The sequence below is a fragment of the Pristiophorus japonicus genome, chromosome 9 (genome assembly GCF_044704955.1).
Source record: "Pristiophorus japonicus isolate sPriJap1 chromosome 9, sPriJap1.hap1, whole genome shotgun sequence".
In the NCBI taxonomy this organism is placed as follows: Eukaryota; Metazoa; Chordata; class Chondrichthyes; family Pristiophoridae; genus Pristiophorus; species Pristiophorus japonicus.
Window position 1 is genome coordinate 34,540,782 of NC_091985.1, and position 27,490 is coordinate 34,568,271.

General features: G+C 43.5%; 1 protein-coding gene across 2 annotated transcripts in view; it reads right to left on the bottom strand.

Annotated features, from left to right (window-relative positions):
* The window catches only part of ttc27 (tetratricopeptide repeat domain 27), a 282,247-nt gene that overhangs the window by 122,472 nt on the left and 132,285 nt on the right, over positions 1 to 27,490 (bottom strand). For both annotated transcript variants that reach the window (XR_011595000.1, XM_070889258.1), the window contains exon 10: positions 17,028 to 17,141. Coding sequence is in view for 1 of the 2 variants with exons in the window: in XM_070889258.1 (XP_070745359.1) it covers positions 17,028 to 17,141 (114 nt within the window). In the remaining variant the exon portion in view is untranslated. The remainder of the gene's footprint in view (positions 1 to 17,027; positions 17,142 to 27,490) is intronic.

The window sequence follows — 27,490 nt, forward strand, 5'->3', positions numbered from 1 at the left end:
TCTGCCCAAGTCCAGATCATGTACTTGCATATGGAGGACAAGATGCCCTAGACGCAGATCCCAGGGGCACACTAGTAGCTACATCTTGCCAATCTGAGAAACATCTGTTAGCTCCTACTCTAACTTTCCATTCTTCAGCTAACCCCCGATCCATGCTACCACTTTAAACTTTTGTTTAAACCATGGGCCTTAAACTCTCCTATGTGTCACTTTATCAAACACGCACAAGCCCTTTGTCCAGGCAATCATAATTTCCTCAAAACAATTACTTAAATTAGGTAAGCATGACCTGCCCTTTACTAAACCGGTGATTGTTCCTGATTAGTGCATACTTTTCGAAGTGCTCATTAACACTGCTCACAATCACTGTCTCTTATTGCGATCTCGAGCCATTTTCCAACTACTAATGCGAGATTGACTGGTCTAAAAGTGCTCTTATTCATCCCCTTTCACTTTTTCAAATACAACCTTTTCAGTCTTTTGATACAATTCCCATTTCCAAAGAAGATTAGAAAATTAGCTAGTTCCTTTGCTATTTTATCACTAATCTTCTTCAGTTTCTGAACGATAGACCATAAGAACATAATAGGAGCAGGAGTAGGCCATTTGGCCCCTCAAGCCTGCTCCGCCACTTAATAAGATCATGGCTGATCTGATCATGTACTCGGTTCCACTTCCCTTCCCGCTCCCCATAACCCTTATCGCTCAAAATTCTGTCTATCTCCGCCAAATACATTCAATGACCCAGCCTCCATAGCTCTCTGGGGCAGAGAATTCCATAGATTTACAACCCTCAGAGAAGAAATTTCTCCTCATCTCAATTTTAAATGGGCGGCCCCTTATTCTAAGACTATGTCCCCTATTTTTGGTTTCCCTTAAGAGTGCAAATATCCTCTCTGTATCCACCTTGTCAAGCCCCTCATTATCTTATATGTTTCGATATGATCACCTCTCATTCTTCTGAACTCCAATGAGTATAGGCCCAACCTACTCAACCTATCTTCATAAGTCAACCCCCTCATCTCCAGAATCAACCTAGTGAACCATCTCTGAACAGCCTCCAATGCAAGTATATCCTTCATTAAATACGGAGAGCAAAACTGTATGCAGTACTCTAGGTGTGGCCTCACCAATACCCTGTACAGTTGTAGCAGGACTTTTCTGATTTTATACTCTATCCCACTTGCAATAAAGGCCAACATTCCATTTGCCTTCTTGATTACTTGCTGTACCTGCATACGAACTTTCTGTGTTTCATGGACAAGGATCCCCAGGTCCCTGTGTACTGCAGCACTTTGCAATTTTTCTCCATTTAAATTATAATTTGCTTTTCTATTTTTACCATCCGAGCCTGCGGAACAAATTGGCTCTGATAAAACTGTCAGGTCACACATGGGATTTGTGTGTAAATATCACCTAATCCAAATTTGAAGAAATGGGGCAAGGACATGAACACTGGATCATAGGAGACTTTAATTTACATATAGACTGGGCAAACTAAATCTGCAGTAAGTGTGTCGAGGGAAAATTCGTGGAATGTATACAAGATAGTTTTCTAGAACAGTATGTTGAGGAACCAAACTTGGGAACAGGCTATTTTAGATTTAGTAATGTGCAATGAGATAATGTTAATTAATAAGCTTGTAGTAAAGAGGGCTTTAGGGAAGAGTGACCATATTATGATAGAATTTTATATTGAGTTTGAAAGTGATTTAGTTAAATCGAAACTAGGGTCAATGGGCCTGATTTTTAGGAGCAACTGGTGGAGAACGGACTATTTTAGAAATCGCAATTCTCCACATTTTGTTTTCTGCAGTTCTAGTCAGGTAGAACAGTTCTAGTTTAGAACAGAATTTTTTCTTCAAAAGGGGGCGTGTCCGGCCACTGACGCCTGATTTGAAAGTTTCCACAGTGAAAATGTACTCCAAACTAAAGTAGAATGGAGCCAGTGAAGATTTTTATAGAACTGAAAAAACCTGTTCTACACATTAAAAAATCAGGCGCAGGTTACAAATTAGGCGTCCAGAACGAGGTGGGGGGGGAGTGGGGGGGGAAGGGAACTCATTAAATTCGACAATAAATCCTTATTTATATTTCTACAAATATTATACAAATAAATCCAACCTGAATAAACATTTATAAGCCAAGAAAAGATTAAATAAACCATCTTCCTACCTGTGTGAAAGTGCTTCAGCCAGGGAGAATTCTGCAGCCGTTCGTGCCGCTGAGCGGGAGGGGGAGAGAGAGAGAGAGAGAGAGAGAGGGAGGGAAAGAGGAGAGGGGAGGGGGAGAGGGAGGGAGGGGGAGAGGGAGGGAGGGGGAGAGGGAGGGAGGGGGAGAGGGAGGGAGGGGGAGAGGGAAGGAGGGGGAGAGGGAGGGAGGGGGAGAGGGAGGGGGGAGAGAGGGGGGGGGAGAGAGGGGGGGGGGGTCGGGGAACAGGAGTGGGTGTCGGGTCGGGGCGGGGGGGGAGCGGGTCTCGGGTCGGGTCGGGGCGGGAGCGGGTCTCGGGTCGGGGCGGGGGGGGGGGAGCGGGTCTCGGGTCGGGGCGGGGGGGGGGGGAGCAGGCCTCGGGTCGGGGCGGGGGGGGGGGTGAGCGGGCCTCGGGTCGGGGCGGGGGGGGGAAGCGGGTGTCGGGTCTCAGGGCGGGGGGGGAGGAGCGGGGGTCGGGTCGGGTCGGGGGGGGGGGGGAGCAGGAGCTGGCCTTGGGAGGAGCCTTATTCACGCAGCCCCAGTGAGGCCATTCAGCCAGGACTAGGGGCTGCGTGCTTCGGGCCCCTCCCACACAGTTCGGCGCCTGGAGCTACTGCACTTGCGTGCCGACTGTAACGCGCATGTGCAGAGGTCCCGGCACTGTTTTCAGCGCCGGGACCTGGCTCCGCCCCCCCCCACAGCTTGTGCTGGCTGCGCCGAGTGCCACAGGACCTGTAAGTAGGTGGAGAATACCAAGGATTTTTTTAGGCGCCGTTTTAGGCGCGAAAAACGGGCGCCCAGCTCGGAGGGGCGCCCGTTTTTCTTCTTGTGGAAACTTGGGCCCAATAAATCTAAACAAAGCAAACTACGTAGGTATGAGGGGCGAGTTGGCTAAGGTAATTGGAAAACTGCATTTAAAGGTATGACGGTAGACAAGCAATGGGTTGGATTTAAAGAATTAATACAAATTTACAACAAATGTATATTCCTTTAAGGCACAAAATCCCCACACGAATAGTGGTCCAACCATGGCTAACAAAAGAAGTAAAAAATAGTATTAGATCAGGTATAATGTTGCCAAAAAGAGTTGGGGAGGATTTTAGAATTCAGCAAAGGAGATCCAAGCAATTGATAAAGAAAGGGAAAATAGAATATCAGAGTAAACTAGCGAGAGACATAAAAACAGACTGTAAAAGCTTCTATAGATATGTAAAAGAAAAGATTAGCGAAAGTAAATGTGGGTCCCTTACAGGCTGAGACAGGAGAAATTATAATGGGGAATAAGGAAGTGGCAGGGAAATTAAACTAGTACTTTGTGTCTATCTACACGGAAGAAGACGCAAAAAACTTGCCGGAAATAGTGGAGAACCAAAGGTCTAGCTAGAATGAGGAACTGAAAGAAATTAGTATTAGTAAAATAAATGGTACTGGAGAAATTCCTGATAAATCCCCTGGACCTGATGGCCTACATACTAGGGTTTTGAAAGAATTGGCTATAGAAATGGTGGATGCAATGGTTGTCATCTTCCAAAATGCCATAGATTCTAGGATGGTTCCCGCGGTTTGGAAGGTAGCAAATGTAACCCCACTATTTAAGAAAGGAGGGAGCGAAAAAGCAGGGAACTCAGACCAGTTAGCCTGACATCAGTAGCAGGGAAAATGCGAGAATCTATTATTAAGGATGTGGTAACAGGGCATTTAGAAAATAATAAGAAGATTGGGCAGAGTCAACACGGATTTATAAAAGGGAAATCATGTTTGATAAACATTTTTGAGGTTGTAACTAGCAGAATAGATAAGGGGAACCAGTGGATGTGGTGAATTTGTATTTTCAGAAGGCATTTGATAAGGTGCCACGAAAGAGGTTATTAAACAAAATTAGGGTTCATGGGATTGGGGGTAATATATTCGCATGGATTGAGAATTGATTAATGGACAGAAAATATGGTAGGAATAAATGGGTCATTTTCAGGTTGGCAGGCTGTAACTTGTGGGGTATCGACTCTGGATCAGTTCCTATGGACTGGAGGTAGCTAATGTAACACCACTTTTTAAAAAGGGAGGGAGAGAGAAAGCAGGTAATTATAGACTGGTTAGCCTGACATCAGTAGTGGAGAAAATGTTGGAATCAATTATTAAAGATGAAATAGCAGCGCATTTGGAAAGCAGTGTCAGGATTGGTCCAAGTCAGCATGGATTTATGAAGGGGAAATCATGCTTGACAAATCTTCTGGAAATTATTGAGGATGTAACTAGTGGAGTGGACAAGGGAAAACCAGTGGATGTGGTGTATTTGGACTTTCAAAAGGCTTTTGACAAGGTCCCACACAAAATCATGGTATTGAGGGTAATATACTGACGCGGTTCGAGAACTGGTTGGCAGACAGGAAGCAGAGAGTCGGGATAAACGGGTCCTTTTCAGAATGGCAGGCAGTGACTAGTGGAGTGTCGCAGGGCTCAGTGCTGGAACCCCAGCTCTTTACAATATACATCAATGATTTGGATGAAGGAATTGAATGTAATATCTCCAGGTTTGCAGATGACACTAAACTGGGTGGCGGTGTGAGCTGTGAGGGGGATGCTAAGAGGATGCAGGGTGACTTTGACAGGTTAGGGGAGTGGGCAAATGCATGGCAGAAGCAGTATAATGTGGCTAAATATGAGGTTATCCACTTTGGGGGGGCAAAAACGCGAGGACAGAATATTATCTGAATGACGGCAGATTAGGAAAAGGGGATGTGCAACGAGACCTGGGTGTCATGGTTCATCAGTCATTGAAAGTTGGCATACAGGTACAGCAGGCGGTGAAGAAGGCAATTGTATGTTGGCCTTCATAGCTAGGGGTTTTGAGTATAGGAGCAGGGAGGTCTTACTGCAGTTGTACAGGGCCTTGGTGAGAATATTGTGTTCAGTTTTGGTATCCTAATCTGAGGAAGGACGTTCTTGCTATTGAGGGAGTGCAGCGAAGGTTCACCAGACTGATTCCTGGAATGACAGGACTGACATATGAGGAGAGACTGGATCAACTGGGCCTTTATACATTGGAGTTTAGAAGGATGAGAGGGTATCTCATAGAAACATATAAGATTCTGACGGGACGGGACAGGTTAGATGCGGGAAGAATGTTCCCGATGTTGGGGAAGTTCAGAACCAGGGGACACAGTCTTAGAATAAGGGGTAGGCCATTTAGGACTGAGATGAGGAGAAACTTCTTCACTCAGAGAGTTGTTAACCTGTGGAATTCCCTGCCGCAGTGAGTTGTTGATGTCAGTTCATTGGATATATTCAAAAGGGAGTTAGACATGGCCCTTACGGCTAAAGGGATCAAGGGGTATGGAGAGAAAGCAGGAAAGGGATACTGAGGGAATGATCAGCCATGATCTTATTGAATGGTGGTGCAGGCTCGAAGGGCCGAATAGCCTACTCCTGCACCTATTTTCTATGTTTTTATCGCAAGGATTGGTGTTTGGGCCTCAGCTATTCACAATATATATATCAATGATTTGGATGAGGGGACCAAATGTAATATATCCATGTTTGCTAATGATACAAAGCTAGGTGGGAATGTAAGTTGTGAGGAGGATGCAAAGAGGCTTCAAGAGGATATAGGCAGGCTAAGTGAATGGGCAAGAACATGGCAAATGGAATATAATGGAGAAATGTGAAGTTATCCACTTTGATAGAAAAAATAGAAAAGCTGAGTATTTTTTTTTTTTTAAAGGTGAGAGATTGTGAAATGTTGGTGTTCAGAAGGACCTGGGTATCCTTGTACACGAATCACTGAAGGTTAACCTGCAGGTACAGCAAGCAATTAAGAGAACAAATAGTATTACAAGAGGATTTGAGTACAAGAATAAAGACATCTTACTGCAATTATATAGGGCCCTGGTGAGGTCACACCTGGAGTACTGTGTACAGTTTTTGTCTCCTTACCCAGGGAAGGATATACATGCCATAGAGGGACTGATTCCTGGGATGGGGGGATTATCCTATGAGGAGAGATTGAGTAGACTAGGCCTATATTCTCTAGTGTTTACATTGAAACATACAACATTCTTACAGGGCTAGATGCAGGGAGGATGTTTCCCCTAGCTGGGGAGTCTAGAACCAGGGGTCACAGTCTCAGAATAAGGGGTCGGCCATTTAGGACTGAGTTGAGGAGAAATTTCTTCACTCAGAGGGTTGTGAATCTTTAGAATTCTCTACCCCAGAGCGCTGTGGATGCTCAGTCGTTCAGCATATTCAAGGCAGAGATCGATAGATTTTTGGATATTAAGGGAATCAAGGGATATGGGGATAGTGCAGGCAAGTGGAGTTGAGGTAGAAGATCGGCCATGATCTCACTGAATGGCAGAGCAGGCTCGAGGGGCCGAATGGCCTACTCCTGCTCCTATTTCTTATGGATACACTACAAGTTATGAAACATTCGCCACAGAATAAGCCTACGTATTGATGAGGTGTGTGAGGTTGAGTAAATTAAAAATAGTATCTTGACTACTGGATCTTTGATATACCTTCACTGTAAAGAGTGAAGTGGATAAATACACAGTGTGCTCGGGCACTGAGATATACAGTCAAGACCCAAAGTCCTGGGTTTGTGCTGAAGTAGCTTGGGGGAGCCAGAGTGAGAGTGACCACATCACTACTGTCAGCAACTCATTGCTCTGAGGCTGCCAAGGAGTGGAGGGGAGAGAGGGAATGTCAGCCAGTGTTCCCTGATCCTAATCGTTAACTGGTGGGGCTCTGTTGGGAATGCACGTGATGGCTCCATGCTTAAGAAGAGGCTCTTGAGAACTCATTGCCTGGGCTCCCACATGAAGAACATCAGGATGAATGAGATACCAGTCTGGTGCACTTCGTCCAAGCAGCCACACAAACTGCAGCTGTGGTGCCACAACCACCCTCAGTTGGAAATCTCAACGTGCACGGCTTCTGACTGCATTTTTTTTTTAAGTAAGCGAAGCAAGGGTGGGCCCCCCTTGCCTTCAGACAACATAAGCCGACAGAATAAGCAATCTCTTTTGCTCATCAATCTAAACAATGACACTTTGTGACGGCATAAGGATTTCTCCAAGTAATAGTTCTGCAGATGTTCTTCAGGTTCATGTGGCTGCAGCTTTTGTACAAATGACCTGAACACAGTTGCATGGCTTCCTTTCCACAAGGTGGTAACAATGTTGAATATGTACCCGTACCCATTTAGCTAGTCTCCGTTTTGGATTAGAGGATCCCATGGTAAACAAGCCCCAAGCACACAATTAATTGCCTAGCTTTGGGGAGGGGGGGGGGCGGGGGAACCATTTCTCTATCTGTGATACAAGTCACTTTTAGCTTTCACATTATGGAATCTACATTCCACTGCAGAAATATATGGAATAGAACAAAAAGGAAGGAATAGTAATTTCCTGCACAAGATGAAATTCTGATTATTCTAGAAAGAAACTGCTGTTGAGGACTTAACACTGTCCTACCCACATTCCAGATTGAATTGTAGTTATACATGAAGTATAGTTAAGCGATCGCTAACACTTCAAGTTCATCAACTCTCTTGACTGAAATAAAAAGAGCTAGTGTGTCAGATTCCTAAATTATGAATTTTAGTTTACAAAAATGCATGGGGCTAAAGGAAGACCAACACCAATTTATGGAAGATCGCATCAAGATAGGAACAATTATATTTCAACGCTCCTTGCATAAATCATAAGATGAAAGAGTTTCTAGAGAGGGCCAGCAGACAACTTGTGCACACCCTGCTCCGCAAACAGCAATGGGTTAAACGACAAGATAATCAGACGTGGTGATGTTGGTTCAGAGATAAATGGTACCAGGAAAATTACCCTGTTCTTCTTTGTATAATTCCATGACATCTTTCACATCCATCTCAAGAGAGCAGACACAACTTCAGTCTTATCTGAAAGACCGCACCTCCGACAGTGCACCCTAAATTATGTGCTTAAGTCCCTGGACTGAGACTTGAACTCAGAACTTTCTGACTCAGAAGTATGAATGCTATCACTGAGCCACGGCAAACCTGATTAGGCCCTCCAGTTGGTATAAAAGATCTCTTCTCTTGTGCAGCAGGTTATGAAGTAAGTCAGTAACATGGTGGATAAGGGAGTGCCTATGGATGCTGTCTATATGGACTTCCAGAGGCATTTGATAAAATTTTGCCCAAGAGATTATTAGCAAAATCTAAAGCGCCCTGAATTAGAGGTAACCTCGTGGCATGGATTGGAAACTGGTCGGGGGGAGGAGATAGCGACTAGGGATAATGGGAACATGCTCTGATTGTTGGCATGTGACAAGTGTTCCCCAGGGATCTGTACTGGGTCCTCATCTTTTCACTATATATAGATTAATGACTGGGATGAAGAAATAAAAAGTTATATACCCAGGTTTGCAGATGACACAATGGGCGTGAAATCCCGGCCTTACCGGGTCCGTACGGAGTGTGTAAGGACCCGGCGAGGCCTCGCAAAAGCCGGTTCTTGGAGCGCAATGCGCATGTGCCGAAAAATGGCTTTCCCGATCTGTCAAGTTTTCGCTTGACAGATCGAATGCATCTCCGCAGCCAGGACATTCACCCAGGTATGATTGGGCTATTTGCCCATCTCTTGCCCAGCAAATGTCGTTGAAACTTTTACGCCTGGTAAAAGCAGGCGCATAGCCTACTTTTACCAGGATAAGAGTTTTAAAACACATAAAAATTAAATTTAAACACACATTTTGAGAGTAAAAACCCTGTCCATTAAGGTAACTTTATTTTAAACCCTATTAAAACATTTTTTTTAAATCCCCCCAAAAAATATTTTTTTAAACATTTAATTAACTTTAATTTCAATTAATTTTAAATATGTGGTGTTTTTTTAAATTTATTATGTTGTGTTTGGGTGTTTTAGGGAGTTATTCTCATTAATGAGAACTTGTAAAAGCGGAGTTCCCATTACTAGCAATGAGAATACTGTACCGTGATTGGTTGTCCAGGCCCATGTGACTCCAGCTTCTCCATCCATACCTCGAAGACGTGGACGTGCTGCGATGCACGGGAAAAGAAGGCCTCCGACCGGAATTGAAGGCGTCTCCGGGACTACCAGGTACTTCCGCATAAAAAATTGAGGCGGAGGTGTTCGTCTGAAGTAAGCCTCTGACCGGAATTTCAGGGCCAATGTTAGGAGACACTGTAAGTTGTGACTAGTTTGGGTGCCCTAATTTAGGAAAGATGTCAAGGTATACTGTCCTTTTTTGGCAAGTGCCCTCTCGTACCTGAACCATATCGTGTTACTTATTGAGGAACAGTTGAGAATTCTTGTGAGTCAGAGTCAGTGCTGATGGTAGTACAAATCGTAGGTGTATTTTTGGCCTCAATTTAAGGGAGGATTGGTTGGACTATTTCTAAGATCTTGTACATGACAGGGCAATATTTCTGAGGCAAAATAAAATTGAATAGCCTTCCAAAATCAGGCTGAAATCTACTCAAGCCTCATGCATTGCCGATCTATACCATAACTTCACTGTGCTCACTAAAGTCCCCACATCTCGTGAGGTTTAACTGATGCCCATCTTCACCTTATGTCCTCCCTGCACAAAACATTCAATACTTCAAAAAGATTTTTTAGCATTTTATTTTTCGTACTGGATTTATAAAAAGAGTAGTTTACTAATCAAAGCACAAATCTGTAAAGATCGAAACCACAGATGATACCAATTATACGTGCCAAACGCAAACCGAATTGATTCAACAGTCAAGTAATTAAATAATTAGATAGTACGTCTAGGGATACGCGTTAGATATCGTCCCCACCCCCCCCCATGAGACTCTTAAGAAAAAGAATCTCATATTTTCACAAACTGTTCCCATAAAATTTAATTTCCGAAGTGGCTGCCAACCATAAATCTATAGCTGGTATAAGTTGTGATCGCCAGGTTTTCATTATGCATTTCCTGATGGTAAAACAAACATACCAGCTTGCCTCCATACAGACTCTAATGAAATGGTACAGGAAGAAAGAGCAGACAACAAATGGGTCTGAATGGGACATTATATCCTGTATGGCTGTAGGTCTGTCTCATAACAGTACACCAGCAATATTGGGACGTGACTATGATGCACGTAAATAGTTGTCATCACAAGCTCTCCAACAACCACTCGGGTATTGCGAATGCTTCGTTCTATATAAACAGTACCCAACAGAAACACACGTGACTCCACTGTACAATGAGCTTGTGCCATTTCAGTTTCTATCGGTTTCCAAATCAAGTCTGACAGCTCGTATTTTGGCAGAAATTTTTCTCGTTTCAGCACCTTCCATGACATAGAACATTTATATTTCCCCATTGGTAATTTATCTCAACTTCGGTGTTTTAACAATGAGACGACCCAAGAAAGCTATTTCAGCAGCATAAAAGGAGGGTCTACATGAAACTACTGTAGACCTGGGAATAATCAAAATCTACAAATATTCATGCTATTCGCTGATTGCAAATATTTCTAGACCACAAAAATAGCCGAATTGTGCAAAGTATTGTATGTTTTTTTTTTACAAAAATCCAGTGGAAGTCTGCAATACCTCAAATATTTTTCACTTGTAAAATCTGCCTTTGTCTCTCCAGGATAAATATTCTGTATATTTTAATTGCAGAGCTGTCCCCTGACTGTTAACTGTGAGGGTGAGCCTGTTACTTGGCCCCATACCTTCACCAATGTTGCTCTCAGAGGATGGCTGCAAGGTGCACAAGCATAGCCTGTCCACCTTATATTTCACATTTCCCCGCCCCGTCAGGAAGTGCTTCTGCTCACTGCCGCCCCATAGTGGACGAGGGTGAGCTTCGGGGCACAGAAGAAAATAATCATCAAAACTGCGTCCTAGCATCACCACTGTGCCTCGCGTTGCTCTCTTCACGTGCTGTGAAAACACGCTGTGTGAAATCTCCCTGTGTGTCAGCTGTGGCTCTGAGTCGTAAAGATATGGGTTCAAGTCCCACTCCAGCGACTTGAGCACAAAAATCTAGACTGACACTGCATCCATTGCAGTGCTGAGGGAGTGCTGCAATGTCGGAGGTGCCGTCTTTCGAATGAGACGTTAAACCGAGGCCCCGTCTGCTCTCTCAGGTGGACGTCAAAAGATCCCATGGCACTATTTCTAACAAGAGCAGGGGAGTTATCCCCGGTGTCCTAGCCAATATTTATCCCTCAATCAACATAACATAAACTGATTATCTGGTCATTGTCATATTGCGGGAGCTTGCTGTGCACAAATTGCCTGCCGCATTTCCCACATTACAACAGTGCTGCATTGGCTGTGAAAGGCGCTATATAAATGCAAGTCGTTAAAAAAAATCTGTTGTCAAATATCCGGGTTTATAATATTTTACATAATTCTAGCTCAGCTTTATTATCTCAAAACTGCAGAAAGTTATAAAAAGTTTATTACAAGAATTACATTACATAGAATTTTGCAACACAGAAATAGGCCTTTTGGCCCCAACAGGTCCATGCCGGTGTTGATGTTCCACATGCGCCTTCTCCCACCCTCCATCTCCATCACTACTCCATCCCACCCTATCAGCATAACCTTCTATTCCTTTCACCTTCATGTACTTATCCAGCTTCCCCTTAAATGCACCTGCAAAATTAGAAATCGTTTCAAAATTCGCCAATATTCTACTTGATAAAACAGCCCCTTTTCATTTTGCCTTTGGGGAGGAAGGGTTTAAGAAGCTGCTGCATTTTGCGTATGGGGAGTGTGCCCGTGAAGACAAGGGATGTTCCTGCTGCAGAATGGAACAGGTCCCCATCTCAAGCACCCACTGTCAGCATCAAAGATTCCCAGGTCAAGTAAACCACAGACAGTCGCAGAGCAAAGCTGCATAAATCCCACCCGGAAAATGTGGCTAGATTGGCAAAAGAACCAGAGGGAAGATGAGCAGACATTTATTACGGAGCGAGCTGTTATGATCTGGAATGCACTGCCTGAAATGGTGGTGGAAGCAGATTCAACAGTAACAGTAAAATATACAGGACTATTGAGAAAGAGGCAGGGGTGAAACTAAAAAGGAAATTAGGAAAGCAAAGAGAGAGCATGAAAAAATATTGGCAAGTAAAATCAAGGAAAACCCAAAGATGTTTTATGAATACATTAAGAGCAAGAGGATAACTAAAGCAAGAGTAGGGCCTGTTAGAGACCATAACGGTAATGTGTGTGTGGAGGCGGAAGATATGCATCTGATTTCGCAAGAGAGGGGCGATGCAGACATTGTAATCAGGGAGGAGATGTGTGAAATATTAGATGAAATAAACATAGTGAGAGAGGAAGTATTAAGGAGTTTAGCAGCTTTGAAAGTGGATAAATCCCCAGGCCTGGATGAAATATATCCCAGGCTGTTAAGAGAAGCCAAAAAGGAAATAGCAGAGGCTCTGACCATCATTTTCCAGTCCTCTCTGGCTACAGGTGTGGTGCTGGAGGACTGGAGGACTGCGAATGTTGTACCTTTGTTTAAAAAGGGAGAAAGGGACAGACCGAGTAATTACTGGCCAGTCAGCCTAACATTAGTGGTGTGAAAATTATTGAAAAAAATTCTGAGGGATAGGATAAATCTTCATTTAGAAAGATATGGATTAATCAAGGATAGTCAGCATAGATTTGTTAAGGGAAGGTCGCGTCTGACTAACCTGACTGAATTTTTTGAAGAGATAACAAGGAAAGTCGATGAGGGCAGTGCGTATGATGTAGTGTATATGGATTTTAGCAAGGCTTTTGATATGGTCCTAAATGGCAGGCTGGTCACGAAAGTAAAAGCCCATGGGATCCAAGGAAAAGTGGCGTTGGATCCAAAATTGGCTCAGAGGCAGGAAGCAAAGGGTAATAGTTGATGGGTGTTTTTTGTGACGGGAAGACTGTTTCCAGTGGAGTTCCACTGGGTTCAGTACGAGGTCCCTTGCTTTTTGTGGTACTGGTAGATATCAACGATTTAGACTTGAATATAGGGGGTATGATTAAGATGTTTGCAGATGATACAAAAATTGGCTGTGGGGTTGATAATGTAGAAGAAAGCTTTAGACTGCAGGAAGATATCAATCAATTGGTCAGGTGGGCAGAAAAGTGGCAAATGGAATTCAATCCGGAGAAATGTGAGGTAATGCATTTGGGGAGGTGCAACAAGGGAATATACAATAAATACTGGGACACTGAAAAGTCTAAAGGAACAAAGGGACTTGGAGTGCATGTCCACAGATCCCTGAATGTAGCAGGCCAGGTAGATAAAATAGTTAAGAAGGCATATGGAATACTTGTATTTTATGCCTCGGCTAATAAAAACAAGAGCAGGGAAGTTATGCTTGAACTGTTTAGAACAATAGTTAGGCCACAGCTTAAGTACTGCGTGCAGTTCTGGTCACCACATTACAGGAAATATGTGATTGCACTGGAAAGGATGCAGAGGAGATTTACAAGGATGTTGCCTGGACTGGAGAATTTTAGCTATGAGAAAAGATTGGATAGGCTAGGGTTGTTTTCTTTGGAACAGAGGAGGCTGAGGGGAGACCTTATTAAGGTGTATAAAATTATGAGGGGCCTGGATAGAGTGGATAGGAAGGGCCTATTTTCCTTAGCAGAGGGGTCAACAACCATGGGTCATAGATTTGAAGTAATTGATAGGAGGTTTAGAGGGGATTTGAGGGGAAGCTTTTTCACCCAGAGGGTGATGGAGGTCTGGACCTCACTGCCTGAAAGGGTGGTAGAGGCAGAAACCCTCAGCACATTTAAAAAGTACTTGAAGTGCCGTAACCTACGGACCAAGAGCTGGAAAGTGGGATTAGGCTGGATAGCTTTTTGGTGGCCGGCACAGACACGAAATGGCCTCCTTCCGTGCTGTAAATTTCAATGATTCTATAAAGAGCAGGGGAATGGGGCTAATTGGACAGTTCTTTCAAGAGTCGGCACAGGCATGGTGCGTCGAGTGGCCTCTTTCTGTGCTGTAAGATTCTATGAAATTCCAGCACTTGAAGGGAAAAAAATAGAAAAAGTGTTCCACTACCCATCATTGATATCCCTGTCCATACACACAGCTCTGATTATGATTGGTAATTCAGTAACAAATTAAGGGCAGTTTAGTGCTGCAGGGTGTATATCTACTCGGAACTGGTCGAGACTGCCCAGACCCATTTCACATAGATCCCTAATGGTTGTTACAGAAGACACTTTCATCCCATGAATCTGGATTGGACAAGTGGGTTGCACAACGGTAATGAGATGAACGATTGATTTGTTGGTCTGTTTCTTCGGTGGTACTAGTTGAAGAGGAATGCTGGCCAGGGCACCAGAAAGCGTCTCTGCTCTACTCTGAACACTGCCATGGGACTTTTATTATCCAACTTAATCACAGCAATAGGCAGACAGGATCTAGCTTTGAAGTCTCTTTATGAACTGCCAATATTGTTGCACTCCCTCAGAACTACTCCGGTCTGTGAGCTCAGCTCGTGGTATGGGGCTCAAAGCCATGAAATTTCATAGGAAGGTTTATACTGCTCCCAACTGAGCACCAACAGCGCTACTAAACTTCTCTCAGTGCCCTGGCCAAAATTTATCGCTCAATGAACACCGCTAAAAACAGATTATCTGGTCATTTCTCTCAATACTGAGTGCAAACTGGCTGCCACGTTTACCTAGATTACAACAGTTCAAGAGTACTTCAATGGCTGTGCACCATCCTGAGCTGATAAACGGTGCTATATAAATGCATGTTCTTCTATGCTGGCATATTACTTGTTGTGATAAACTTCAACAGGCAGCAACATCCGTGCCTCACTTGGTTTTGATCTCTAGAATCTAGGGAGATTGATGGGATTGAAGGCCAATAAATCCCCAGGGCCTGATAGTCTACATCCCAGAGTACGTAAGGAAGTGGCCCTAAAAATAGTGGATGCATTGGTGGTCACTTTCCAACATTCTATAGACTCTGGATAAGTTCCTATGGACTGGAGGGTAGCTAATGTAACCCCACTTTTAAAAAAGGAGAGAGAAAACAGGGAATTATAGACCGGTTAGCCTGACATCGGTAGTGGGGAAAATGCTGGAATCAATTATTAAAGATGTAATAGCAGCACATTTGGAAAGCAGTGACAGGATCGCTCCAAGTCAGCATGGATTTATGAAGGCGAAATCATGCTTGACAAACCTTCCAGAATGTTTTGAGGATGTAACTAGTAGAGTGGACAAGGGAGAACCAGTGGATGTGGTGTATTGGGACTTTCAAAGGTTTTTGACAAGGTCCCACACAAGAGATTGGTGTGCAAAATTAAAGCACATGGTATTGGGGGAAATGTATTGACGTGGCTAGAGAACTGGTTGGCAGACAGGAAGCAAAGAGTGGGAATAAACGGGTCCTTTTCAGAATGGCAGGCAGTGACTAGTGGGGTACCACAAGGTTCAGTGCTGGGACCCCAGCTAGTTACAATATATATTAATGACTTAGACGAAGGAATTGAATGTAATATCTCCCAAGTTTGCAGATGATACTAAGCTGGGTGGCAGTGTGAGCTGTGAGGAGGATGCTAAGAGGCAGCAGGGTAACTTGGACAGGTTAGGTAAATGGGCAAATGCATGGCAGATGCAGCAGAATGTGGATAAGTGTGAGGTTATCCACTTTGGTGGCAAAAACAGGAAGGCAGATTATCTGAATGGTGACAGATTAGTAAAAGGGAAGGTGCAACGAAACCTGGGTGTCATGGTACATCAGTCATTGAAAGTTGGCATGCAGGTACAGCAGGCAGTTAAGAAAGCAAATGGCATGTTGGCCTTTATAGCGAGAGGATTTGAGTATAGGAGCAGGGAGGTCTTACTGCAGTTGTACAGGGCCTTGGTGAGACCACACCTTGAGTATTGTGTGCAGTTTTGGTCTCTTAATCTGAGGAAGGACATTCTTGCTATTGAAGGAGTGCAGCGAAGGTTCACCGGACTGATTCCCGGGATGGCAGGACTGACAGATGAAGAAAGACTGGATCGACTAGGCTTATATTCACTGGAATTTAGAAGAATGAGAGGGGATCTCATCGAAGCATATAAAATTCTGATGGGATTGGACAGGTTAGATGCAGGAAGAATGTTCCCGATGTTGGGGAAGTCCAGAACTAGGGGTCACAGTCTTAAGGATAAGGGCTAAGCCTTTTAGGACTGAGATGAGGAGAAACCTTTTCACCCAGAGAATTGTGAACCTGTGGAATTCGCTATCACTGAAAGTTGTTGAGGCCAATTTGTTGGATATATTCAAAAGGGAGTTAGATGTGACCCTTACAGCTAAAGGGATCAAGGGGTATGGAGAGAAGGCAGGAGTGGGGTACTAAAGTTACATGATCAGCCATGACCATATTGAATGGTGGTGCAGGCTCCTGCACCTATTTTCTATGTTTCTATGTTTCTAGAACTCTGATGATGTAGAAACAAATATTTGCATGGCTGGGCTTCTCACGGGGGAAACTTCAACTCACTGAATCACTTTGTGAAAAATGTTCAACGTTCGAAGCTTCTATGAGCAGCAGCTGTGAGAGACAGTGGGGTCGGCAGGTCGCCTGACATGACTCAGGATGTGTGGGGGTGAATGGGCGTGGTGCTTTGTCGAAGCAGGATGCTCTTGTTAGCAGCACAGATCCTCCACAGGATCGATAGCCCAAGGTCACTGCTCAGGAGGATGCTGCTTAGTACAAGCTGGACGTTAACAACTTGCCAATTTCCCTTCCACTCCAGACAGATAGAGATGTGTTGACACGTATCCTGCCCCGATTCTCCTCATGTTGCCCGTACAGCTAACAAACACTAGTGACCACAGTAGAAGCAGCGTCCTACCTGAGTCTGCATCATTGCACGTTCAATCCGACGGGAACTACCTTTCTCCAGTTTTGTTCTCAGCATTAGGGTGGTTACCTGAATGGCCCAGAACTTTGGCTGAGACAGTATGCACTGAAACACAAAGAAATGACATTTATATACAAGATATATTTAAAAAGAAAACTGCCGTGCACAGAATTAAAATTTGATAAATGGAAAAGTACAAAATTAAACATGGACTCTTAAGACTATTTTCGTGATTAAAAACAGAAAATGCGGGAAATCTCAGTGTGTCAGGCAGCATCTGTGGAGAGAGAAACAGAGTTAACAATTCAGGTCGAACATTAATTCTGTTTCTCTCCACAGAAGCTGCCTGACCCGCTGAGATTTCCAGCATTTTCTGTTTTTATTTCAGATTCCAGCAACTGCAGTATTTTGCTTTTGTAAGACTATTTTAAGAGTTTGGTGTATATTTTCAAAACAGAATATTCATTGATTTAAATTTTGGCAATGTATTAAAAATAAAGAGAGTTATTCTCTGCGTGAAGAAGTTGACTCTCATTTTATTGACCGTCCCTGAAAGTAAAATGGGAATCAACGTATAGGTAATACAAATTCAAACTCCCATTAATGTCCGCTTTCCAAACATTTACAGCTCAACTCTGTTCACTTTGGTCAAATGGACACAACCGTATCAGATCTTTATTATACCTAATAAGGTCTAATCTGTTTAGAAAGAACGTTGGTTCTCCTACATAGAGACGTTACAAAATTAAAACCCAACTCCTCACAAATCTAATTTCTAGATAATAAGAGTATTATCAAAATTTGATTCTCTTCATTACGTGAGCAGAATCAGGTCTTGTTCCTCGTGTGCCACTTGGCAAACTGCAACAGCCAGTTTCAATGAACTGACCAGAATGATAAATCTGTTTGTTTGCCTTTTATCCTTTAAAGTATTAAATAAATGACTTGTGGTGTTACCCATAAGGTGTGTCTCCTTCTTCAGCAAGGCGGAATGTTATAGTGCAAATAAACCAGCCCAGTGTTACAAAGGTCCCTTACTCCTCCTCACTGAGGGTTTGAGCCTGGCAGTTCGAGCTGATGTTTCAGGTCACCAGCCACGCTTCTGAAAGGATTCTTCAGTTCTTATATGAGGTCTGGACAGTAAACTTTAGCAGAGGCAAGATGCATATCTACAATTAAATAGTCTTCCAACACTCAAATCCCATCTCGCACACAAAAGAATGGCAACAGAGGTGAATCACAGAATCATAGAAATTTACAGCACAGAAGGAGGCCATTTCGGCCCATCGTGTCTGCGCCGGCCAAAAAAGAGCTATACAGCCTAATCCCACTTTCCAGCTCTTAGTCCATAGCCTGTAGGCTACGGCTCTTCAAGTGCACATCCAAATGTGGTGAGGGTTTCTGCCTCTACCACACTTTCAGGCAGTGAGTTCCAGACCCCCACCACCCTCTGGGTGAAAAAGCTTCCCCTTAAATCCTCTCTGAACCTCCTATCAATTACTTTGAATTTTTGGACCCTGGTTGTTGACCCCTCGACTGAGGGAAATAGGTCCTTCTTATCCACTCTATCCAGACCCCTCATAATTTTATACACCTCAATAAGGTCTCCCCTCAGCCTCCTCTGTTCCAAAGAAAACGAGCTGCCCAATGTATTATATCCTCAACATAACTCACCAGGGTCAGGAGAGACGGAGTAAGAGGAGAAAATCAAAAGGAAAACAAAGCTTTGATTTTTTTTAAAAACCAACTGGAGATAAGAAACACGCATGACTTCCAATAATGGTATAAACCAATATTGACTTCAGGTTACTATGCCAACTAACTCTTGAAATAACTGGTAGACACCCACACCCAGGGGGAATACAATGCCGTCAACGCCTTTCAAGGACCACCCAAATGTTCTAAGTTTACACAAAAGTGTTTCTAAATATGAGTTACTTGTAATCGGTCTCATTTGGCCCGTCAATTGGGAATTTCAATGTGTCAATCTAAGACGGGCAAATTTTCCAACCAGTTTTTCAAAAAAAACTTGCTCTAGAGCATTACAAAATGGGTAGAGTTGTTGGAATGAGCTGAATACACACTTAAAGGGAAGAGAGAATGCCTGAGGAAACAGGGTAGAGCTAACAGTGTATGAGAAAAAGAGATAGCTTCCCACACATCCTGTTATTCCAAGCACAAAGGGACTCCCATCTTCTGCAGAGCTAATTTTGTTCACAAGGAAGTCAGCACTATTCGTCATGTACTCCCAACATCCTTAAGAACACTGAAAGAAATTCCCACACATTAAAGCGCTCCAGTGTATTTGGGATAATGGTTAGTCTGTGGACGTAAAACAATCTGTCAATAATGGACCCGAAAACATCCTAAACCACACTCAGTCCTGTCAGAACCACAGTGTTTATTGGAAAGTGAGTCACACCCATAGGATTTACTTTCTGCCAATTCTGGTTCTGCTTGTGCAATTTATATTTAGATATTTTTGCATCGCAATGCAGGTTTCACTTGGTACAATGTACAGTTGCCGTCATTTAAAGGTGCAATGGCACAAAAATATCCAACTTCATTATTAAAGCATTCCAATGGCGCAAACGTGGCAAATTCTCCCAACCGTAACTGTGAATAACTTAGTGCGTGCCCATTTTCCTCACGCAGGAAGGGGAAAAGAACTGTGTGAGGGAGGGAGAAGTTCCAGATGCAGAGGGCATCACACAGGCTCCACTGGAACACCGCATTTAAACAACGAGTGTACCTGACTGTGGGATAGGTGAGTGATGAAGCCAAGAGTTTACTCTGCCCAACAAGAGCAGCCTTATCGCACAACAGTGATTTTATTTACAACTTCCCACAGCAGCCATCTTAATGGCCTTCGTGAGACTGGCAATTTAATGGCAAACCACGCTGAACTATGGGCACTTTTGTATCGTGGGATTGCACCCACCAGGAATGGAGCCGAATCAACAGCCATTTCAGATTAGGCCTTTATAGTCAACAGAGAGGAGATTTCTGTCCTTATTGACTTTCCAACCTGTGCCCACGGTACAGTGTGTTTACTCACAGTGCTACCCAGTTTTCATTGTAACTCTGCCGCTTGGTGTACTCAATCTAATTCCAAGGTGACTTCACAAGTTCTGGAACCCGTCTCCCAGCTACAGAGCTGTGTTTGGGTCCAATGGGAACCCGGTACCTACAATATAATCCTTTGGGAACTGTGGTTTCTATTGATTTACCAGGAAGCACAGTACGGCCTATGCAACTGGTCCTTTCCAAGGGCGTGTCCTCACGAGCCAGTCTTTAATGGGTTTGCTTACTGATCAGGAAAATGTATACTAATTCAGTATGTTCGATGCAAGGACTAGGGCCCAGAATCACCAGGGCCATCCATGCTCTGTCATTTCTGGCTTAATGAGAGAGAGGAAACACTCAATAATTACCAGTTTAACATCGCATTGCCTTTAGGTAAACCCACTGTCATTCTAATCTATCGCTTCGCTGTATTTCTGGTATAGTCATGAATTTTACTGTACAGGTTGAACCTCCCTTATCCAGAACTCCCTTATCCAGAACCACCCCTCGTCCAGAACCATTCCCGGCCACCGGGTGGCGCATGCGCAGAACTCCGACATGAACAAATTGAAGTCCTTCCTCACTGCCAACTCCCGCAACCGCCGGTCTGACCCTGCGATCCACCGCCCCACCCCCACCCCCATGATCTCTCTGCCGCACTCCCAGCCCCAAGCCAGCCAACCCCGATATCCCCTTGCTCAGTACTGTACCATCCAATTTAATGTGACCACCCCTCATCCAGAAAAATTCCTTATCCAGAACAGGCCAGGTCCCGAGGGGTCTGGATAAGGAAGGTTCATAGAAACATAGAAAATAGGTGCAGGAGTAGGCCATTCGAGCCTGCATCGCCATTCAATGAGTTCATGGCTAAATCACTTGTATCACTTTGCTTCTATTCCATTTGTAAAATCTGAGGTCCCTGACCTTCACAATGCATTAAAAATGCTGGCACAATTTGCACTAAGGAAATTAAGATGGAGAAAAGGAACTTTCAGCTGTGTTCTGTTGACAAGACCACGAATGCATGCACCGACCGGATTATGGTTCTACTAACTCAAGGAGGAAAATAGTCTGTGAGCACAAGACTGAAGTAACTCCGTATCTATTTTAGTTTGTCTTGCTGTTGCATTCAAATAGAGATTAATGGACAGAAGATACCAAATAAGTATCATTCAGCAGGTCCAAATATCTTAACCGCTGTATAAAGAGCAGCAAGAAAGGCCTGAAGTGTAAGGGGAAAAAAAGTTATCTTGATTTTCTGTTCCTTAATGTTTGAGAGTAACTCACCTGAAATAGTGAGTACAGTTCTACCAAGAACCAAGTGTTGATTAACAAAACTTAAATGCAGAACAAGTCTGCAACCAACTTGACACTGTTTATATATGAAACTATGGAACTGGGAGTAGCTTGAGTTTTGCTTAGTTTGAAATGCCCGGAAGGGGAGAAGCGCGCATGAGCTCATTGTGTGCCTTGGGCTTTGCAATAAAGAATAACTTGGCTTTAGACACTGCATTTCACTGATTTGGAGCCCGCCTAACAGCTCCTGTAGACAACAAATACATTACCTACAGCCAAAGTTAGTTTAGTGACTCTGGTTTGACCGTCCCTGCATGTGTGAACAGGACAGCAGATAAAAAATGATTGCATCACTCATCAGCAAGGTTCACTTAGTCTACTCGTATCTGTGTTTTGTACAAAATTACTTCACTGTATTGTCATTACATATCTTAGCCCACAGGCTGCTATCATCTACTTTCCTAATTGCTCATAAATGCCTCTCAGTGCTGTACGCTCGCCACTCTTTTGGTGAGGTTTTCTCTACAATGCCAAGTTATGCACAATGGAAGTGATTGGGTGGCTTATTTGGTTTGCATTCTGTCCTACTTTTCAAATTGCCAATAAACCCCTGTCATTACTCCATACTCCCCATTTTATTGGAGATGTTTTGTCTACAATGCCAAGTTCGGCACAATGAAATTGACTGGGTGACATACTGCTTTTACTGCAGGAACCTGGTCTTAAATCAAGTACAGACTCATGGGATGAAAATCTCTCTCTGTAGTAAAGGTGCTACATGAAATTACCAGTTGTTGGGAAAATGCTGGAGTCCATTATTAAGGAAGCAGTAGCTGGACAGTGGAAAAGCATCATTCAATCAAGGAGAGTCAGCATGGTTTTATGAAAGGGAAATCATGTTTGACAAATTTGCTGGAGTTCTTTGAGGATGTAACAAGGTGGATAAGGGAGAACGAGTGGATGTGGTATATTTGGATTTCCAGAAAGCATTCGATAAGGTTACTGCACAAGATAAAAGTTCACGGGGTTGGGGTAATATATTTGCATGGATAGAGGATTGGCTAACTAACAGAAAACAGAGTCAGGATAAATGGGTCATTTTCCGGTTGACAAACAGTGACTAGTGGGGTGCCGCAGGGATCAGTGCTGGAGCCTCAACTTACAATCTATATTAATGACTTGGATGAAGGGACCGAGTGTAATGTAGCCAAGTTTGCTGATGATACAAAGATGGGTGGGAAAGCAAATTGTGAGGAGGACACAAAAAATCTGCAAAGGGATATAGATAGGCTAAGTGAGTGGACAAAAATATGGCAGATGGAGTATAATGTGGGAAAATGTGAGGTTATCCACTTTGGCAGAAAAAATAGAAAAGCAAATTATAATTTAAATGGAGAAAAATTACAAAGTGCTGCAGTACAGAGGGTCCTTGTGCATGAAACACAAAACGGTAGTATGCAGGTACAGCAAGTAATCAGGAAGGCAAATGGAATGTTGGCCTTTATTGCAAAGTGGATAAAGTATAAAAGCAGAGAAGTCCTGCTACAACTGTACAGGGTTTTGGTGAGGCATACAGTTTTGGTATCCGTATTTAAGGAAGAATATATTTGCATTGGAGACTGTTCAGAGAAGGTTCATTAGGTTGATTCTGGAGGTGAGAAGGTTGACTTATAAAGATAGGTTGAGCCTATACTTATTGGAGTTCAGAAGAATGAGAGGTGATCTTATCGAAACATATAAGATAATGAGGGGGATCGACAAGGTGGATGCATGGAGGATATTTCCACATAGGGGAAACTAAAACTAGGGGACATAGCCTGAGAATAAGGAGCCTCAGAATAAGGGGCCGTCCATTTAAAACTGAGATGAGGAGGACTTTCATTTCTCAGGAAGTTGTAAATCTGTGGAATTCTCTGCCCCAGAGAGCTATGGAGGCTGGATCATTGAATATATTTAAGGCGGAGATAGACAGATTTTTGAGCGATAAGGGAATAAAGGGTTATGGGGCGTGAGCAGGGAAATGGAGCTGAGTCCATGATCAAATCAGCCATGATCTTATTGAATGGCAGAGCAGGCTCGAGGGGCCAAATGGCCTACTCCTGCTAGTCTGGGCAATTCCAATGTAGCTCCTTGACTTGCAGCACAAAACCACAAATTGACAATTTTACTTAGAAATGCCATCAGTTCAATAAGAAGCAACATTCATATTGTTGCAGTTAGTGATATCTGCTGGGCAAGTGCAGAGAGTAACCCATCCCAAATCTGACTTGAGAATGTTTTGTGCTGACACTGTGTGGCAAAACCATCCCATTCACGAGGACTGACATTGCTCAAAATAATTAGTCTGCCAATTGTGCTTGATGTGTTCAAAAGTGACTTTTTTGTTGTTCCTGGGATGTGGGAGATACAGGCAAGATCACATTTATTGCCCATTTGTGGCTAGACCAAATGGTTTGTGAAGCTACTTCAGAGCATTTTACGAGTCAAACTGCAGGGTACAATCCAGTAGCTTTCATAGCTGTTTTTTCCTGATTCAATGTCACAGCTTACTACGATCGGATTCAAACTCATGACCTCTAGGTTGCTAGCCCAGTACCACAACCACTACACTACGGCACAGTTGTTTCTTGCAATGGTAGTTCAGGTGTCCATTGCGCTATGGGGTGTGGGAAGGCAATGAGCCACTGGGGTTTGCTAATACTCTGTACTGAAATGTCTGTCAAACCTTTGTAGATGACCAGTGTTTATGCATCCACATAAATGGAAAACTCAGAACCTGTGGACTGTTTTCAGAATGATTGTACATGGATATGAAATGTGAAGTACTTTTTCAGCTGCAGTATAATCTTTGGATCACTAACCAATAATATTTGAAAAAAGATTGCTGCCAAGTCCAAGATGGGGATACCGTCCAGACCACTAGCCTCACAGTTGCAGCACTTCCTCACATATGTTCACCCACTACTTTTCCAGCAACTCAGGTCAGTCACGATCTTCCGCTCTTCCTACTCAAATTAGCAAACGAGTGAGCTGCTTATCCAATCACACCCACACCACTTTCTTTTGCCAGTCATATATTCCCCTTGATATTCCTTCTCTCCTAAATCAGTCCGACCACAAAGCTATATATAACGTTTACACTTGTTCACTTTCTTGCACTATTGCCAGATGCTGACAACAGATGTTCTTTCTTTTTCTCCTGACCTTGGTGCATAGCTCCGGAGGCACCAGGACTCACCCAACAGGTCACTCGTCATGTCTGAGCAGTGGACGCTGACTGCTTCTTCAACTGTGAGGACGAAGCAAAATGAAAAGAACAGAGAAAGAGAAAAGGAGAACAGCAACGGAAACATAAAGAGAGAGAAAAGAGGAACAATAAGCGACGCTGAGACAGTTGGGGTGGGGTGGGGTGGGGTGGGGGGGAAAGAGACTTGGAGAGACTAAGAGAGGGAAACAAGTTACAAGAGTAACAGAGATATAAGGAGACAATAAGAGAAAGTTACTGACCCACCAAGACTATGATTGAGGTAGAGTTGTTACCCTCTGGGTAAGATCAGGAAACAAGTGGAGCTTGTCTGACTATAATGAGGAACCATGCTATAGGCTCAAACATTAACAACAGTCACTTGGGCAATGTAGTGCAGGGCTAGCAGCACCTCTGAAACTAGACCCCTCTACCTTCTGAGATGGACGCAACAGGAAGAGAATCAGGTGTCTGTGGAGGTGGTGAAGGGAGGGATAATGAGTGATGTCAGTGCTTGAGAATTCAACCATTGGGCCTACATTTTGCACCCAGGGTCAGCATTAAGCATTAGCAGGGCAACTACAATTCTGAAAAGTTGCAGAATAAAGTTGCCTCAACTCTGCACCCCCCCCAAAAAAAAGCCAGCCTTAGAATAGCAACCCTACTGCACTGGATTGAATATTCATGTTTCTCACACCAGCCAACCTTCTGGTCTCTCTAAAATCCTGATTATATTGTTTTAGGAAGCAAGTGATTAGGCACAAATCCTGACTGCCATGCTCTCCCGAGCAGCGCTGTGCACTTCACTGGAATGTTACAATAAGGTGACGATGCCGTGCATGACACTGTAATTCTAGTGCACTATATAAATGCAAGTCTTTCTTTTCTTTTAATTCAGCAGTAGACCATCCACTTAACAGTGAACCAGAAGGGGTTCTTACAGGTCACAATAAAGCAACCAAGCTGCATAATCATCTGGAAATTAAACGTGGAATGTTCTCGTGATTGACTGACAGCATAAACAATGCACGAAAGACAATGGCAACTCAGTGCCAGTTAAAAGCTTAATTATTGGTTGTCCTGAGCAGGGATTTACCAAAACTCATTTCACATAGGGTCCTTACAGCCAGCGGAGACAGGGCATTGTTAGCCCATCAGTCTGGCCTGTGTTCAAGCCCATATGAAATAGCAGTCAGAGTTGTAAGCCAGTCTACCACCTGGTCCCCCAACAGTGAGTAATATTATTGACTTTAATTCCTATTGTTTTTCCATGGGTCAGGAAGGAGTCAGTGACCACATGTGGGTGGTATGGCTGGATGAAGGTGGAAAAACACCAAGCCAGAAAGTAGTACAGAGCAAAGTAGAGGGCATCATATACAGCACACTAGGAATCATTGATAATCTAATTTCCAGCTAATCAATACAAGATGCTTTGCTGTCCCTGAAATCACCGTCGACACTGAAACCATTCAGACAGTGATATGGCTCTCCTCGCAAACGCTCCACTAATGTTCCTAAGTCACACGCACAGATTTCATTGATCATTGCAGGCCATTTAAAATTTGGAAGAAAATAAATCAAACCTTCCTGTTAATTTATTTTGCTACAAATTGCAACATTCAATCACCCACTGAGATAAGAGCTTGTTTCTATAATATTAAACGTCACATTTTGATGAATGATTTGCACGCTCCTGTTTAGATCAATAATAAGCCAAAAGAGACTATTTTGTACTCTCTGAGGGTAAGGGGCACCAATTTACTGCCGTCATGATGTAATCCTGTGCTACCTTTACAACCTCGACTATAAATCTCCAGACATCTTATACTCATAGATTGGCTCAAGGGATTATGTGCAATGTTTTTACAAATGCAGAACTCATCAGGAGGAGTTCATTGAAAAATAAATCACGCCAGGACAGCTAGCATGAAAACCGTAACTCGGTTCATTTTTATACATACACTACCGAGGTAGTTAACACTGATGCCAGATCTGCTGTACTTTAAGGGGTTAAACGAAACCAGTTAAACGCAGCCTTTTGCCAGAGGTGAATCAGTAAGATGATGGACCACCTTCCCTCCCTTGCAGACTGACTCCAGGACACAACCCTCCCATGAGCTGGGAGAATAAGGGAGAAAAGGAATGGCACACTGATAGTCAGACGGACGGTAGTGATTCAAACTGGATGCAATCCCAGGTTCTCCATCCTGTGGCCTACGAGGGTGATTTTTCAAACTTGGGAGGCTGAGAGCCAACAAGGCTCAGAGACACACGGGCACGAATGACAGGCAACCTTGGGAACTGAACTCCTGGTTCTCAGCTTGGGAGTCAAGATTTCTCCTGATTGAGAGCTATGGAGCCCATCATCCTGGGCGTGATCAGGAACAGATAAAGACAGTTCCAATAAAAGAGCTACCTGCAGGTACATTATATAAACTGGAGAGCTTACTGGAGAGCTCAACATCAATGCATATCAATGCCTTACTTGTTTTTACTGCTCTTTTAATAGGCCCTTATTAACCATTAGTCTGCAATCATTGCTGACTTCGTAGTGGAAAAACATGCATTGGATTTTTTTTCCCCCTGTTCCAAAAAAAACATGTTATACATTCACTTTCTGTCAGTCAGGTGTCTGACACATACACAAACATGGACCATGTACTGTAGACACCTCAAGTCGCTGGAGAAATACCACCAACGATGTCTCCACAAGATCCTGCAAATCCCCTGGGAGAACAGACGCACCAACATTAGGGTCCTCGACCAGGCCAACTTCCCCAGCATCGAAGCACTGAGCACACTTGATCAGCTCCGCTGGGCAGGCCACATTGTTCGCATGCCAGACACA